Here is a 16,813-nt window from a genome sequence, read left to right on the forward strand (position 1 = left end):
CACGTGGTAGACCCAGAGCTGAATCATAATAAAATGAAAAAGGTATCTGGAAACAGAATACATGTGAGGAGGGCAGAAGTAACCGCACAGGTAAGGAGAGCCCCTCCCCCACAACATCTGCAGGCTTGGAGAGGGGAGCAGCATTCACTATTCTGATGAAAGAAGCTCAGATCCATCAGGTCCCCAAGATGGAAGAGGAGGAGGTCAGCAGGGACAAGCCTTTATAGTCAACGAGGATAGGTTTCTGTCATCAGACTCAGGACCTGACTGGTTGAAGAATCCAGGGGGTTGACCCCAAAGACTAGTCCACCTAGGTAGTGTGCTAGATTAAGGAAGCAGTAGGTGTGCTACAGCCATTGTGGAAGCAATTGGATCAGCTACTGAATTCCAGTTCTGGCAAGGCCAGCCGGGTGACTTCTGGATCCCTCTAAGGACTTCTGACCCTCAATAACTGGTAGGAAGAAGCTATCTTTCTCCTGTATTTTTCACTTGGCCATTTTCTTGGTGGGAATAAAGAACTTTTGGGAATTTATATTTGGAGAAGTAACATGAGGGCACTAATTTAGTGAAAGATTGATTTGGCAATGGCAAATAGGACTGGATGGCAGACAAAGGTAGAGAGACATCCAAATTGCTGCTAAACAAGTGTGAAGTAATGAGAACCTGAAAGAAACCTGGGTGGCAGGCACCTTCCACTAAATTTTAAAAGCTGATAAAATACCTGCCCAGGAACAAAACCTAGTTCTACTTCTTAGTCTTATGAATGCCATTTGGAGTTTTTTGGCCTAAGCTTTCTTACCTTAATTGTTTTGAGAAAGTAAAGAAAGCTTATGGACCCTTTTCTCTGCAGATTCACACGTTTACATACAAAAATCTATATATGACCTTAGGATAGTCATAAACTCCTTTCAAGGCTGTGTATGGACCCTTTAAGGCAATGTTTCTTAAAATAAGTGCTTGTTAGCCGGGCGTGGTGGCGCATGCCTTTAATCCCAGCACTCTGGAGGCAGAGGTAGGAGGATCAATTCAAGGCCACCCTGAGACTACAGAGTTAATTCAAGGTCAGCCTGGACCAGAGTGAGACCCTACCTCGAAAAACCAAAAAAAAAAAAAAAAAAAAAAAAAAAGTGCTTGTTATATGGACTCAGACCCATCACAAGAGACACTGATTTACTAGGCCTGGAGTGTGGGCCCCGCAATTTACATTTCTTTCTTTTTTTTTTTTTTTTACAAAGAATTCCAAATGATTTTGATGCAGATAACTCATGCTTCCCTGCCATATCCAGAGAACCAAAGTGCTGAAGGCATCCTTGCATCTCAAGCTAAAAACTTTTGGACTAAAGTACTCATTCTAGATCTAAAAATACCTGCTCTTTGCGTTAAGTCAGACTGGTGTCATTAAGCAAAGCAAAAAAGGCTGAGTGTTCATCTGAGTAGAGAAACTGGTATTAAGTGTATTTGTTTCAAAATGAAAAGAGGGGAATAAAAGATGGTAATCGCTAATTATTAAATGTTTTCAAACTAAATATACCTGGAATCTACAACTTTGCAAAGAAATATGCAGTTAAGCATCCATGTCTGTGAGCTGAAACTTTTCGGTTCCCTTCAAAGTGTCACCGTATTGAACTCAAGACATCACACACAGAAATAGTTTCGAGTACCAAAAGTACTTCTCTTATTTCAACCAGTTTTTAAATACTCTCAAAATAACAAGGCATGGAAATTGTTCAGCAACAATTTAAACCACCACACTGACTCTACAATCTAATTTTTAAAGTCCCAGTCGATGGACTGTTATTACCCACTTCTATTAACTCAGAAACAACGAGAATAAACAAGTCAGATTGGTTCGGTGCCTACGAAATTGCGGTGCTTTGCATAAAGCACGTCACTGAATTCTCTGCGAGGGAAGTCTCGCATCCACTGTTTAAAGGAAGAAACTGGCGCCCCTGAAGACTCGCAGTTCAGTTAGGGATGAGCAACAGCGGCCGCCTAACCTAATTTGCTTCGTCGTTGCGTTTTTCCCCCTCTCACCTGTCATCTCCGCCCCAAGCACCTGCGCCCATTTCCACACACTCCCTCCATGGCGTTTGAGCAATCCGAGCGATGCTGTGCATCTCCTGCAGATCCGCCACCATCCTCGTGGGTTCCAGGACCAGGAAAGAGGGCAAGCAGGGGGTGAGGGGGGTAAACAGGGTGCCAAAGGGGTGCGGCTCTCCCAGGTCTGGAGGGTCTCAAAGCCCTGCCCTTGGCCGGCCCGGAGGCCGAGCAACCGGGAGAGGGGAGGAGGAGGGAGACACCCTCCCGGGGCGCTCGCACCACCACCGAGCCGCGGAGAGGGCACTTCGGGCCTGCGCCGGGTTTCGGACGGCGACGAATAAAATACCCGAAAGCTGGCAGCAAGTGCCCGCCGACACTGGAATTCGGAAGGGCCGCAGCTGATGGATGAAGCGACAGCACTTATTTACCTCCTTCGGCTCGAGCCCAGCCGCTTCCGGCCTTTCCCGGTCGCTCATTGCGCAGACTCCGCCAGAGCCACGGGAGCTGAAGGAACCAGACGCCGCAGGCCACTTCCGACTAGGACCGGAGCCCCGTGGCCCGCGGAGACCCGGAGCTGCGACCCGCCTCCGGCTGCGCGGACCCGCCTGGCAGCGCCCACGGGGCTTCCTCTCCTACGCGGACACCGTCCTTGCAGGGGCCGGCTTGCCCCCGCCCCCTACTCCGGTCCCGCCCACCTCCTCTGGTCCCGCCCACCTCCTTTGGCCCCTTCCGTTACGCCCCTCCCACTTCCTCCGGCCCCGCCCCGCGCCTCAGAGAGCCGCCTCACTTCTTCGACCCGATCCCCACCAGCCTCCAGCCTCAGGGAGCCGCCTACCTCGGCTGCCCCTTCTCCACTCACTGAACCGCTCCCCGCTCCGCGCCTGTGGCCCGAGGGCTGCTCCACTGAGCCAGTCCACCGCGAGCCCAGTGTCCTGTCAGCCTGAGGCCCCGCCCACTTCCGCTACTGCTCCCGCTTCCCACCTGTCGGCTACAGACAGACACTGGATGCCCCGGCCGGGCCACGCCCACTCTCCTCAGGACGCCCCGCTAGGCACGCCCCCGGGGGCGGAGCTTGCCCTGACCCGCGGGTCCTTCTTCTCCTGAGGGACGCTGCAGAGAACCTGGGTGGACTGTTCACTCGGAACTTGTGCGCGACGTGCCGGGGGCCAGCTTCCCCGCTTCCCTCTCGCGGCCGCAGGTACACGGTAGGTTTCATTAGTTCATTAGTCTTTCCTCCTCCCTGAGAGATGGCTCCGGTAGAGCTGCCCGCCGCGTGACGGGTGGAGGGCGCGCTGTGGAGTGGGCGGGAGCAGGGAGGGGGGACGCCGCTAAAAAGTCAATGAGAGCCAGACGTAGTGGCGCACGCCTTTAATCCTAGCACGCGGGAGGCTGAGGTAGGAGGATCATCGTGAGTTCGAGGTCACCCTCGAGTACCTCGAAAAAAACAAAACAAGTCAGTGAAGGGGCTGGAGAGATGGCACAGCGGTTAAGGCGCTTGCTTTTGAAGCCTAAGGACCTAGGTTCGATTCCCTAGAACCCACATAAGCCAGATGCACTAGGTGGCGCATGCATCTGGAGTTCATTTGCAGTGTCTGGAGGCCCAGGCGTGCCCATTCTCTCTCCCCATCTGCCTCTTTCTCTCTAATAAATAAATTAAAATATTCTTTAAAAGTTTTTTTTTTTTAATTTGATGAGGGGCTGAAGAGATGGCTTAGCAGTTAAGGTACGTGCCTGCAAAGCCAAAGGACCCGGGTTTGATTCTCCAGGTCCCACGTAAGCCATATGCACAAGGTGGCACATGCGTCTGGAGTTCGTTTCGTCGTGGCTGGAGGCCCTGGCGCACCCACTCTCTCTCACTCTCTATCTCAAATAAATAATAAAAAGAAGTCTTAAAATTCCATGAGGAAAAGATGGACTTGTTTTGTAACTCAGCAACCGAAAAGGGGGGGGGGCAATTAAAGGGGGAAGTGTGTGAGTGTGTGTATATGTATATGGGACTTGACAAGGAAAAAATGAAAATAGACAAGGAAAAATGCTATTTTCAGGGTAATAGCTTAAAACCCCTGTGACATTGTTTGAACAACTTTTAGTAATGTTTATTCACCTTTCACAAAGTGCCAGTGTTCTATGTAAATTAGCTCATATCCTCTTTAGGACATTTATTTGGAGTAGATAACTACAATTGTTCCTCTTTTGCAGACTAAGAAACTGAGCCTTAGGATAAATAAGGTTATTTGACCAAAAAATTGTAGCACCCAGTCTCTCCTTAATTTGTGTTCATCTCAAATCCAAAAGTTAGGGGTAGAAAGCTGCCACATTCTTCTGTACTGTAATGGCAAAAGATGGTGGCTGCAGATGGTGAGAGTAATTAAAGTCATCAGTTTAGTTAATGTCAAGAATAACAGGTAATAGCTCTGGATGGGAAATTACCTTGATACAAAGATGACTGCCAAGTATCCTACTTGTCAGACCATTCCAGAGGTTATGTATGGACTAGAAAGTCTTAGATCCAGGTAACATATTAAATTATATAGGTTTTTTTTTTTAATTTTAAGTGAGTTAAACAGCAAGACATTTGATTTGAAGGAAAAACTAGGACTTGAGTAATTTATCCATGTTTAAGGACAGATTTTTTTTTCCTCACACATAATAGCTACGTACAAAAGTTAGGCTGGAAAGATGACTTAGTGGTTAAAGCATTTTCCTGCCAAAGGACCCAGTTTCGTTTCCCCAGGACCCATGTAAGCCAGAGGCCCAAGGCGGCACATGCATCTGGAGTTTGTCTACAGTGGCTGGAGGCCCTGGCACACCCATTCTCTCTCTCTCTCTCTCTCTCTCTGTCTGCCTCTTTCTCTCTCAAATAAATAACAATAAATATTAAAAAAGAAAAACAACAAAAAGCTATAAAATTGTTCTTGATTTTACAATATTAAAAAAAAATTCTCTAATTAAAAAAGTTATGCAAGGAGTTTTGTGGGTTTGTTGTTAAAATAGTAGAGCAGGGCTGGGAATATGGAGGTCAGTGATCGAGCACTTACCTACATAGCATCAAAAAAAAAGTGAGATGCCCATGGTGCTGAGAAGAAGTGACAGAGGAGTGCTCGGCACTGCAATATCTCTATCACAACTTCCAAGGCTCAGGGTCCATTGAGGAAGAGGTGGCAGAAAGAATATAAGAGCCGAAGGAAGGGTAGTACTCCTTACAACGTGCTCCTCCAGACACAAAATGGCCTGGATACCCATGACCTCACAGTGCCTGACACTACCTACACAAGACCATCATAATAGGAGGAAAAGACCATGACATCAAAATAAAAGAGGGACTGATTGAAATGGGGAGGGTATATGATGGAGAGTGGAGTTTCAAAGTGTAAAGTGGGGAGAGAAGGGAATTACCATGGGATACAATCATGGAAGTTTACAATCATGGAAGTTGTTAATTATAAAATAAAAAATTAAAAAAAAAAAGATGCCAAGCATGGTGGCACACACCTTTAACCCTAACACTCCAGAGGCTGAGGTAGGAGGATCATTGGGAGTTCAAAGCCAGCCTGGACTACAGAGTAAGTTCCAAATCAAGATAGACTAGAGTGAGACCCTACCTCAAAAAAAAGTGAAAGTTAAGTAACTTACTGAAATGTAAATATTAGAACTGAATGGGCATGACATTCACTAATGGTGAAAGAGTATTCACAAAACCAGGATTAAGTCTCCACCCCATTTTCCTTTGATGTTGATCCAAACACACGGATTGGCCATTTAGAAAAAAAAAGTTTGTTTGTATATGCTTGTGAACATATACCAATTATTTATTACAATATTGAGGAAGAAGCCAAGCACACCTATAATCCCAACACTTGGCAGGCTGAGGCAGGAAGATCATGAATTCAAGATCACCTAGGCTGCATAGTGAGTTGAAGGTCAGCTACAGTATAGCAAGACCTTTTCTCCAAAACAAAAGCTGGGTATTGGAAAAATGAAAGAAAAGACCATAGTAGGATGTAAGGGAATCAGTGCATTTTTAATTGAAATGAATTCTTGGTCTAGAGGAACACGGTTCTTCTGAAGCAGCAGATTCCCGTTTTAGTAGACACTTCCTTTCTGCTGACAAACATATCATTTGTCTTTAGTGTCAGTTTCTAGTGGTGTACAGATATCTCCCTCAGCTGTCTGATCAGCCTCACTGATGACCTGCGATACTTCACAATAGGCCCACATTCGTTTACTAAGTGGTCTATGCCTCTTACACTGTACCACAGAACCATCCTGCCTAAACACCTTCAGATTAGTATGCTCATTTTTCTTGATCATGACTCCTTTCTTGGGCTTTTCGCAGTCATGTTAAGTAGAATCTCCTCTCCTGCTGTTTCACGGAAGAGGTGCCAGGTCTACCACACTCAGTGAGCACACAAGCAGCACCCTATTAAATTAACTGAAGGCATATGCAAGAGGAAAGTAATGGGGTAGGCCAACATATTTAGGATAGGCTCTGAGATGGGAATGGAGGAATCATGATGTCTGAATGTTAATGTTACTGTCCATGTATTGTCTTTGCTAAATCAGCCTTTCTCAGTATGGAATAGTTACACAGAAGAACTGAGGAGCAAGAGCACTCAGCAGATGGGGAACTGACATATGCTGGCTCTTTTGGAAAAATGGTGAATTAAGTATGCCTGGACATGAGTAGCTTGCTATAGCTATAGATTTTTAATCTGCATTTCTTGGGTAGGATACATGGATCTTACCAATAGATGTTTAGTTTAGAGGTAACATAGTAGTTGATCTGGAAGTGGCATAATCCTTACTTTATGAATATCTAAGTTTCACTTGGTCATTCTAGCCCTGTCTATAAATGGCACTTTTTTTAAAGCAAGGTCTCACTCTAGCCCAGGCTGGTCTTGAACTCATGGTGATCCTCCTACCTCAGCCTCCTAAGTGTGGAAATTGAAAGAATGTGCATGCCTGACCTATAAATGGCATTCTTATTTGTCCTGTTACCTGTGCTCAGCATAGATATATTCTGTTCTATTTTAACCTGTGTCACAATAACTTTACTAATTCTTTTTTTTTAATCTTTTTTTTTTTCAAGGTAGGGTGTCACTCTAGCTCAGACCTAGAGTTCACTATGTAGTCTCAGGGTGGCTTTGAACTCATGACGATCCTCCTACCTCTGCCTCCTGAGTGCTGGCATTAAAGGTGTGCGCCACCATGCCTGGCTTGTTTATTCTTAATACATATCATGGCTCTCATTTTGTTTCATAAATTGCTTGCTCTTGCTCCCTGTATTTATTGTGTTAGATTTCTATTGTTATGACCAAAAAAAGCTTAAAGGAAAGGTTTATTTGCACTCAGGGTTGCCAAGGTTTCAGTCCATGGTCATTGGGATCTGTTATTTGGAGGCCTGTGAGGCTAAACATCAGTTATATCAGGAACACATGACTGAGAAAAGCTGCTTACCTTACTTATGGTATCCAGGAAACAGAGCCAAGTAGAAGCCAGAGACCCTCTATCTTCCTGCCTAAAGGTTTCACCACCATTCAATAGAGCCATAGGCTGGCAACCAAGGCTTTAGCAAATCAGCCTTTGGGGAATATTTAAGATCCAAACCATAATATTTATTTTCTCTCAATTTTTATAGCAGAATTAAATATTTTAAAATATAATGGCAAAAGTACATTATAGTGCTTATAACAGAATAGGCAGTACTTATTTCTAAGATGTCTATATTTATTGTGAGAATATAAAAATATTAAATCTGTAACTGAAAGGTCTCTGTGAGGAGATCCTATATTTTCATATATCTGTTTGATTGTTACAGGGTCTTGTTAAGTACACTCAATTTTCCTGGGACCTGCTATATAACTCAGGCTCACCTCAGATTTATGGCAATCCTGCTTCAGCCTCTCAAGAGCTTCATGTAGCCTTTTTATGGCATATTTCCCACATGTGGCCACAGCCATATTTCTAGATCCATATGGTTTTCTAGAACTTTTATATATTCCTCTCATCAAAAGGTAGTCCTGGGCTGGAGAGATGGCTCAGTGATTAAGGTGCTTGCCTGTAAAGCCTGATGACCCAGGTTTGATTACCCAGTGCCCACATAAGCCAGATGCACAAAATGGCACATGTGGGGGCTGGAGAGATGGCTTAGCAGTTAAGCACTTGCCTGTGAAGCCTAAGGACCCCGGTTCAAGGCTTGATTCCCCAGAACCCATGTTGGCCAGACGCACAAGGGGGTGCACGCGTCTGGAGTTCGTTTGCAGTGGCTAGAGGCCCTGGCGCACCCATTCTCTCTATCTGCCTTTCTGTCTGTTTCTCTCTAATAAATAAAAATGAACAAAATGGCACATATGTCTGGAGTTCATTTACAGTGGCTAGAGGCCCTGGTGTGCCCAGAATTCCCTCTCTGCTTACAAATACACAATTACAAAAAAAAAAAAAAAAAAAAAAAAAAGGCGCAGGGGGCTAGAAAGATGGCTTAGTGGTTAAGATACTTGCCTGTAAAGCCTGAGGACCCAGGTCCAACTCCCCAGTACCCACGTAAGCCAGATGCACATGGTAGTACATGTGTCTGGAGTTCATTTGCAGTGGCTAGAGACCCTGGAGTGCCCACTCTCTCTGTCTCTTTCCCACTATCTCTCTCAAATAAATAAATTATCTATCTAATCCTTTTTAAAAAGGTAGTCTAAGGCTGGGTGTGGTAATGCACACCTTTAATCCAAGCACTTGGGAGGCTGAGTTAGGAGAATTGCCGCCCGAGAGTTTGAGGCCGCCCTGAAACTAAAGAGTAAATCCAGGTCAACTCAGCCTGGGCTAGAGCAAGGCCCTACATTGCAAAACCAAAACAAAGCAAAGAAAGTCTTAACATTGCTCCCTTTAAATATGGACTGTAATTAGTAATTTGTTTCTAATGAATGAAATGTGTGACTTCTAAGTCTAGTTGATAAAGATGGTGATGAAGAGCTGTGTATGGTGTCACATACCTTTAATACCAGCACTCGGGGAAGCAGAGGTAGGAGGATCACTGTGAGTTCAAGGCCACCCTTTATATAATAAATTTCAGGTCAGCCTGGGATACAGCAAGATCCTACCTTGAAAAAAACAAACAAAACAAAACAAAAGATGTTGATGAAAAATAAAGCAAACTAGGGCATAGTTTATTCTGAGGTAAATAAAAGTGACCTAGGCCTAAAAACACAGATTCAAGTTGTTATCAAAAACTGTTCTGAAAGAAAAGAAATTGTAACAACTTTTGTAGGGAAAAGAATAAAATAATAAGTCAATACTTTTAGTGACTACATTAGTTAGGGGTATTTACATAGGTAGGTTAAGTGGGGAAAATCTGACCATTGAACTGAGATCTTGTGTGTGAGAAAGTTTTCATTGCTGTAACAAATGCCTGAGGGAAATAGCATAATGGCTCATTGTTTCAGTTGCTAGTAGGTGGGCTCCAGTTCTATGGGCCTAAGGCAGGGAGGCTTGATATAGCAAAGAAACTTTATGTAAGACAGGAATCAGAGAAGATATAGCCTCCAAGGACCATGACTTACCTTCTCCAGCAAGGCACCACCTCTTAAGTTTCCAATACATCCAAAAATAGTGCCACCAGCTGGGGACCAAGCCTTTGAAACATAAGCTTATGGGTGATATTTGATGTTTATTTTTATTTTTATTTTGGTTTTCGAGATAAGGTCTTATTCTATCCTGGGCTCACTCTGTAGTCTCAGGTTGGCCTTGAACTCAGCCATCTTCCTGTCTCTGCTTCCTGAGTGCTAAGATTAAAAACATGCCTCACTACACTCATCTTGACATTTTATGTTTGAACCATAATAGTATCTTACTACTTTCTTAGCAAGAAGATTGGTGCAGTAAGGAGTGCTCTCCTGTCAAGCTTTCAATATGTAATCATGTCACACATTCCCATAAAGTTTATTTAGTAATCATGAGAATGTTAGATCAGATACAAAAAGTCAAGAGAATAACTTTTTAAATGTATGAAATAGGGCTGGAGAGATGGCTTGATAAAGATACTTGCTTGTAAAGCCTGACTGTCCAGGTTCAATTCCCTAGTGCCCACATCTTGAGTTTGCAGTGGAAAGGAGCCCTGACATGTCCATTCTAGCTCTCTTCTCTACTTGAAATAAAGGTCCAGGGGTTCCAGGGATGGCTCAACAGTTAAGGTACTTGCCTGCAAAGCCTAAGGACCCAGGTTTGATTCCTCAATACCCACTTAAAGCCAGATGCCACAGAGTGGCACATGCGTATCTGGAGTTCATTTGCAGTGGCTAGAGGCCCTAGTGTACCCATTCTCCCCCTCCCTTCCTCTCTCATTCATAAACAAACAAATTAGTAAATTAATTAAAAGGTCTGAAGTAATCAGATGCTTACTGTAATGAACATTAGGCAAGAAGATGGCCGTACCATCTTAGTGCATGGATTGGGTGAAGAGTGGTGAAAAGGGCAGGAGAAAGAGCAAGAGGCAGACACAAATTTTAGTGAGAATATATAGTGTTGTAAGAATAGGAAAGGGTCAGGCTTGGCATAATGTAATCCCAGCACTTGTGAAGCCAAAAGAGAATTTGAAGAAATAGTGGCCTTTACATGTTTAAATTCAAATTTCAATTTCTAGATGTCATTCTCTAATTTTACATATATTTTTAAAGTGTAAAAGTTAAAAAATTTTCATAGTATCTTCAGAAATTTGTGAACACCATTCTGAGCATAAGTTTTACCGGTTGTAAAATTAAAATAAAATGACCCACAGTGGCCCCTATCTCAATACCTCCTAGCACTTATTATTATATGCTTTTGAGAAGTTGCCCACCTAGTACTTGCTTGATGAGTTCAATTCCAAGTATAGATTCTTTGGACATTCTTTTAATTTTTTTTGTTTTTTATTTTTTCTTTATTTATTTGAAGGCAACAAGGAGAGAGAGAGAGAGAGAGAGAGAGAGAGAGAGAGAGAGAGAGAGAGAGAGAGAGAGGTGGGGGGAGAATGGGCACACCAGCCACTGCAAATGAACTCCAGGCGCATGCGCCCCCTTGTGTATCTGGCTAATGTGGGTCCTGGGGAATTGAGCCTCGAACCGGAGTCCTTAGGCTTCACAGGCAAGTGCTTAACCGCTAAGCCATCTCTCCAGCCCTGGATATTCTTAATTTTAGGTAGGGCAATAGGTACTTTTTGTTTGGTGTCCCCACCCCTCTCTTTTGGGCTTGGTCCACAGTATACTGTATTTAGGTGATTCGACCATGATGCTGTGCCCTCTTCAATGGATTAACCTATTTATGGCTTAATAGGTTTGGAGGAGGCATTTGCAATAGAAGCAACTCCCCTTTTGTATCCAGGCAGCCAAGTGGTGAGATTTGCTAAATCATGCAGTCCACATTATGATGGGAGTCACGGTCCACCTACCACAGGTTCAGAAACAGTGGAACCAACCACGTTAACATGAACTGAAAAAACCACAAGCCAAAACTGTTCATCTTCTGGTAGTGCTGAAGATAAAAACCCAAGGGTTTGCAGTACCACTGAACTGCTACATCCCCAGCCAAATCTTTCCTCCTCGCAAGTTGGTTATCTCAGATATTTTGTCACAGTGATGAAAAGCTAATACACAGATTCCCTTAGATATATACAAACATAAGATGAATCATAAAATCCTTACTTTTAAAGTTGTACACAACTAAAAATTAAAGTCTATAAACTAAAACTATAGAAATAAAATTCAAATTTACCACTTACCTTTGCTTTGCTGATCTGTCATGCATCAATGTGAATTTGGTAGTGACATGAATGAAAATGTGTTCTTTTGTATCTTACCCATGGGCATACCTCTGCTTTTTCTTCAACAACTGCCTTTATATCAAAAACAGATGTTTCATTTGCAAATTGAGGTTGCTTTTTCCCTCTTTAGTTACTAAAAGGGTATTAACATTGGACCAGAAGCAACTTATGGGAGGAGAGGGCTTATTTTGGCTTATAGTTTCAAGTGGAAGTTTCATCGTGGTGCAGAAGGCATGGTAGAGCAGGCAGCTGGGCCATTGCACACATCTCCAGGTCCCACGTAAGCCAGATGCACATGGTGGCGCATGCATTTGGAGTTCATTTGTAGTGGCTAGAGGTCCTGGTATGCCTATTCTCACTCCCCACCCCCCCTCTAATAAATAAATTAATTTTTTAAAAAAGAAGTCTTTACATAACCTTCATCAAGTCAGTTTCCTGAGGACAGTATTGAAGTAAAAATGTAAAGTACTTAACCCGGTGTCCCCAACACAGTAGGTACTCAGTAAAATAATGTTGTAATCAGCAACCTGTTGAGTCACATTTTAAGTATGTTTGTCCATCAATTGAATGGTCTTTAAGGATTCACCTGTATTGTCATTCATTTCCAGGCGGTCCCCTGATGGCACTTCATTCAGTCTTTACAGCAAAAAGAATCAGGGCTGATCAAAGGTTGTATTGCTGTGTAGATGCTATATGGGGGAAGGTTTGTCTCTAACAACTTTCCAGCAGGGGATTTATATTCATGAGTAAAACAGTGCTCTTTGGGGTTAGTTTTAAAATCATATGGACACTATTAGGAAGGAAGATGTCTGGCTTCTACCATTTACTGAATCACAAAAGTGAGAGAACAGCAATGCATAACAAACTGCATCAAATTACAAGTAGCACACATAAGTCAGGAGAATTACTGCCAAGGGAAGTTCTCAATTTTAGATTAAGTCTTAAAGATGCTTAGTACTATCACACATAAAACAATCATATTTATTTATTCATTTATTTGAGAGACAGAGAGAATGGGTACATAAGGGCCTTTAGCCCCTGCAAAGGAACTCCAGAGGTATGCACCACCTTGTGCATTTGGCTTTCGTGGGTCCTGGGGAATTGAACCTGGATCCCTTGGCTTCACAGCAAGCACCTTGGCAGCTAAGCCTTATCTCCAGCCCAATAATCGTATCTTAATTAAACTACTCAGTGGATCACACACATACCAAAAAAAAAGGAGTGAGAATACTTGGGAGTTGTTTAGCAGGAAGGGGAGGTGAATATGATCAAAGTACATTATATACATGAATAAAAATTTTTATTAAATTTTGAAAAAAAATGTATCTTTATAGAAGGGATGTTTGGGAGCAAGTATTAAGTAGAAAAAAATCTTTCTTTTGAAAAACTTCAAGCCTGCCTCAGTATGCCTGATATTCATATAGTTCAGGAAAAAAATGAGAGGTGGCAGGACTTTGAAAACTCTACAAAGTTCATTCTTGGTCTTCTCTTAACTTTGTTTTGAGTTCTACCAAATTTAATCACTAAACAAGACCAAAAGAACTTTATTTGACATGACTTTATTTTACATTTAGAACCATTTTATGCTTTACTTAAAAAAAAAAAAAAAAAAGACTCACTCTGCTTTTATTACTAAAGGCATTTTAACCAAAATCTTGATTTAGGAAGACTTCAGACATTGTGCATTAAATATCTTCATTCTTTCAAAAGCTATTAAAAATAATTTCACAATCAGGGTTCCAAGTGTTCTAGTCAGATCTAGTTTGTTCTCATTTAATATTCTATCAAGTTCATCATGTGAATACAAGGGTTATGGTGACATATGTATTTATTTTATCTCCCAAACACACCAATGCTAACCAGCTGTTCATCTAATTACTATTTCATTGTTTCAGAAATAGCATTTAGATATAAATACCAACGTCATGTTGGCTAACTTATACACATCTAATACAGCTTGGTTTTGTATATGTTTTAAGAATACCGTGAGCTTCTCTACTATCCTTCAGTTTTAAGTATCTGTAGTGTCAAAAGGATTGAGAATAGCATGTGGTTCAGTCTTTTAAAGGAAGTTACATAATAAAATCAGTGTCTTTAGGCATGATAATGACTTCCAAGGCCAGAAGTCCTATACAGCAATTGAGAGGTCAAAGAATCCCCCTCTCATTTTAATATGTAAAGTGATTAAGTCCTAGTAAAGACTTAGTGAAGAAACATTTCCTTATTATGTCACTGAGTACAGCTGTGAAAAACACAGTAATTTAAGGATATGATCCCTAGGCTGCATAATTAATCATTAAAAAATAACCTGTCATTTAGTTTTAAGCTAAGTAAATTTTCTTTGCCAAGTAATGGTCAAACATCACTACTACTTGTAAAAAGAAAAGGTGGCCTGGCCAGGTGCCATTCAGGATTCTCTGCTAACTGTAAAATGAGGACTCATTTTCTTCTGTCTCTTATATAGTCCATGTGTGCATAAACTTTCAGTTCTTAAAATAAAAAAAAAATGCAGATAACCATGTCAACATGTTGCTCTTAAGTTTAAAAATGTACAACTACATAAATAAAAACTATTGTTTCTTCAGTGTTACTTGACATTTCTTCTGCAATTTATTTAAAAAAGTAAATGTAACAAGATACTTAAAAAAGGCTAGATACAAAAGTAGTTAAGCTGCTCACGAACATTTAAAATTTTCCAAAATGTATTTTCAATAATCATGATCTTATACAACATTTTACAGTGATCAGAAGTGCCCAGGCTGAGCATACAGAACTGAAGCACCTCAGGACAAATGTCCACCTAGAACTGAAGTGCAGTAACCTCCTGACTGACGTGCCTTGAAATAGGGATACAAAGAAAAAAGGTGATTGTGATAAAGTCTTGTGCATTGGCCCCACCATATGTACACAAAGTGCCCTCACTCAAGTGAACAAATTACATGCAAAATACTAGTGATATCATTTCATATCCTAGAGCTCAATGCAGCTGAAACAAACCGCAATAAAAGTGGTTTTTATAGGTAAAGTGATTTCATCTCTAAGATCTAAATGCCAAGAACTTTTTTACAAGTTCCATATACATAATACACAACTGCAGCCAACCACAAATTCAACACCATAAAAAAGTTAAAATGAAAACACAGAACATACTTAATTTTTTATTTTGAAATTCCCTATTCCCTCTATACAAGAACCTTTGCTGAAACACTTTCCACAAAGGCAGCAGTGAATTTTCAGAACATTTTACATTTTTTCCCCCTCAGCAAAAAAGATAAATCACAGTGTAAATTATGTTGTTCTGCTGTCATCTTTGGCTGGGGTTAGACCCAGAAGTTGTTGACTAGCAAACCATTTAGCCAGATGTTGCTAGTGCTTCTCAGGCCTTTTAGCTACAAACTCAGCAAGGAATGTTTGCATTTAAATCTCATTAAGTTATCACTAAGGGGATATGACAGCATTAATTCCATAAACTTTATAGACAAATGGAAACAAAAAAAATCTACAAAATTAGCTAGTAATATTACACAGCAATACACACTTTTTGTACTCTACACAAAACCAAAATTCTTGGTCTTAATGGCGAGTAGCAATTTCTGTTTGAGAATCTGTTTAGAGGAATAGAGTGGGACGTAAAGTCGAGAAATGCAAGTATTTGCAGTGGGAAGATGTTGGTCATCTGGTGGTCTTATTGTGATTGAGGGCATGGGTTGAAATCCTTCTTCACTGGCTGGCAATGATGGGCTTGATGTCCAAAAGTAAACCTAAATGGGAACATATAGTTACAATTTTGGCTTTTACAGGGTTCCACCCTTAATTCTGGAAACATAAACACAGTATTGTTCTCATCATATTTATACCTCTTCAGTTTTAAAACTTTCTTATATTAAAAAAGAAGGATCAGTTATACCTCAATGAACTAGATCTTTTTTCCTAAAGTAGTATGTTAAAGTAGTATGTTCAGTGTTCAAGGAGAAAAACTACTACATTATATAAAGCTTTCTGACATGAAGCTATTGAGCCAAATGGTCTCTAAAGGCATTTTCTACAGGTAAATTATCTAAGATATCTACTAATGAAAAAAGAACCCTTATATGAAAGATAGGACCTGGGACAGAGGGATGGCTCAATGATTAAGGTGTTTGCTTGCAAAGCCAAAAGACCCAGGTTCAACTCTCCAGGACCCATGTTAGCCAGATGCACAATGAGGCGCGCACAGTGTGTTTCCAATAGCTGGAGGCACTGGCGTGCCCATTCACACACTCCCCCCCCAACCTTTTTTGTCAAATAAATAAATAAAAATAAGATAGGACCCTAAGTTCAATACTTCCATGGATTGGTTATCTTCTAACAAAATAATATAGTAATTAAATGTTGGGGAATATCCATTGTATATATCACAATTTATGTAGCAAGTCATAATGCATCTATTTACTTTACACACAAAGATATTAATGTTTAATTTACAATGATACTGTTAACTTCTGTTTTACTTTTGTTATGTAAATACAGTAATGTTAAGCTTTTGCTTTTCTGAAATAATTACTTCAGTGAATATAAAACATTCTTCATAGATCCATCCATCTACACCTTCATTTATGTACTAATTTCAGTGACAGTGTTTTATCTCTTAAGGAAAATCATTTTTTTCCCTCCTTTTCTTTACTTTTTTCCAAGTTAGGGTGTTACTCTGGCCCAGGCTGACCTGAAATTCACCATGTAGTCTCAGGGTGGCCTCGAACTCACGGTGATCCTTCTACCTCTGCCTCCCAAGTGCTGGGATTAAAGGTGTGAGCCACCATGCCCGGCTCAGGAAAAACCATTTTTAAACCATGGCATTTATTCAGCTAAACACTGGTGTTTATCCAGCTTCCTAGAATTAGTCAGAACCCTAAATGAACTGAACATAATCATATGAGAACTGACATCTAGAATACTGGGGGGGGGGGTACTGGGCCTACAGACGCTTTCGAGAGCTGTAATGAGCTGGGA

The 16,813-nt window shown here is 41.4% G+C and overlaps 2 protein-coding genes across 9 annotated transcripts in view; both read right to left on the reverse strand.

The window, feature by feature from the left end:
* Positions 1-2,924, reverse strand: part of Rrm2b (ribonucleotide reductase regulatory TP53 inducible subunit M2B) — a 145,589-nt gene extending 142,665 nt beyond the window's left edge. For 3 of the 4 annotated variants that reach the window (XM_045144279.1, XM_045144280.1, XM_045144278.1), the window contains exon 1: positions 2,469-2,603. In XM_045144279.1, coding sequence (XP_045000214.1) covers positions 2,469-2,516 — 48 coding nt within the window. In that variant the 5' untranslated portion in view covers positions 2,517-2,603. Of the gene's footprint in view, positions 1-2,468; positions 2,604-2,875 lie in introns of those variants that run through there. The other variant, XM_045144281.1, reaches the window with a different exon arrangement.
* Positions 2,925-14,411: 11,487 nt separating this feature from the next.
* Positions 14,412-16,813, reverse strand: part of Ubr5 (ubiquitin protein ligase E3 component n-recognin 5) — a 158,411-nt gene continuing 156,009 nt past the window's right edge. For all 5 annotated transcript variants that reach the window (XM_045144166.1, XM_045144168.1, XM_045144167.1 and 2 more), the window contains one exon: positions 14,412-15,585. In XM_045144166.1, the coding sequence (XP_045000101.1) occupies positions 15,373-15,585 (213 nt within the window). In that variant the 3' untranslated portion in view covers positions 14,412-15,372. The remainder of the gene's footprint in view (positions 15,586-16,813) is intronic.

This window comes from Jaculus jaculus, chromosome 2 (genome assembly GCF_020740685.1).
Source record: "Jaculus jaculus isolate mJacJac1 chromosome 2, mJacJac1.mat.Y.cur, whole genome shotgun sequence".
Taxonomy (NCBI): Eukaryota; Metazoa; Chordata; class Mammalia; order Rodentia; family Dipodidae; genus Jaculus; species Jaculus jaculus.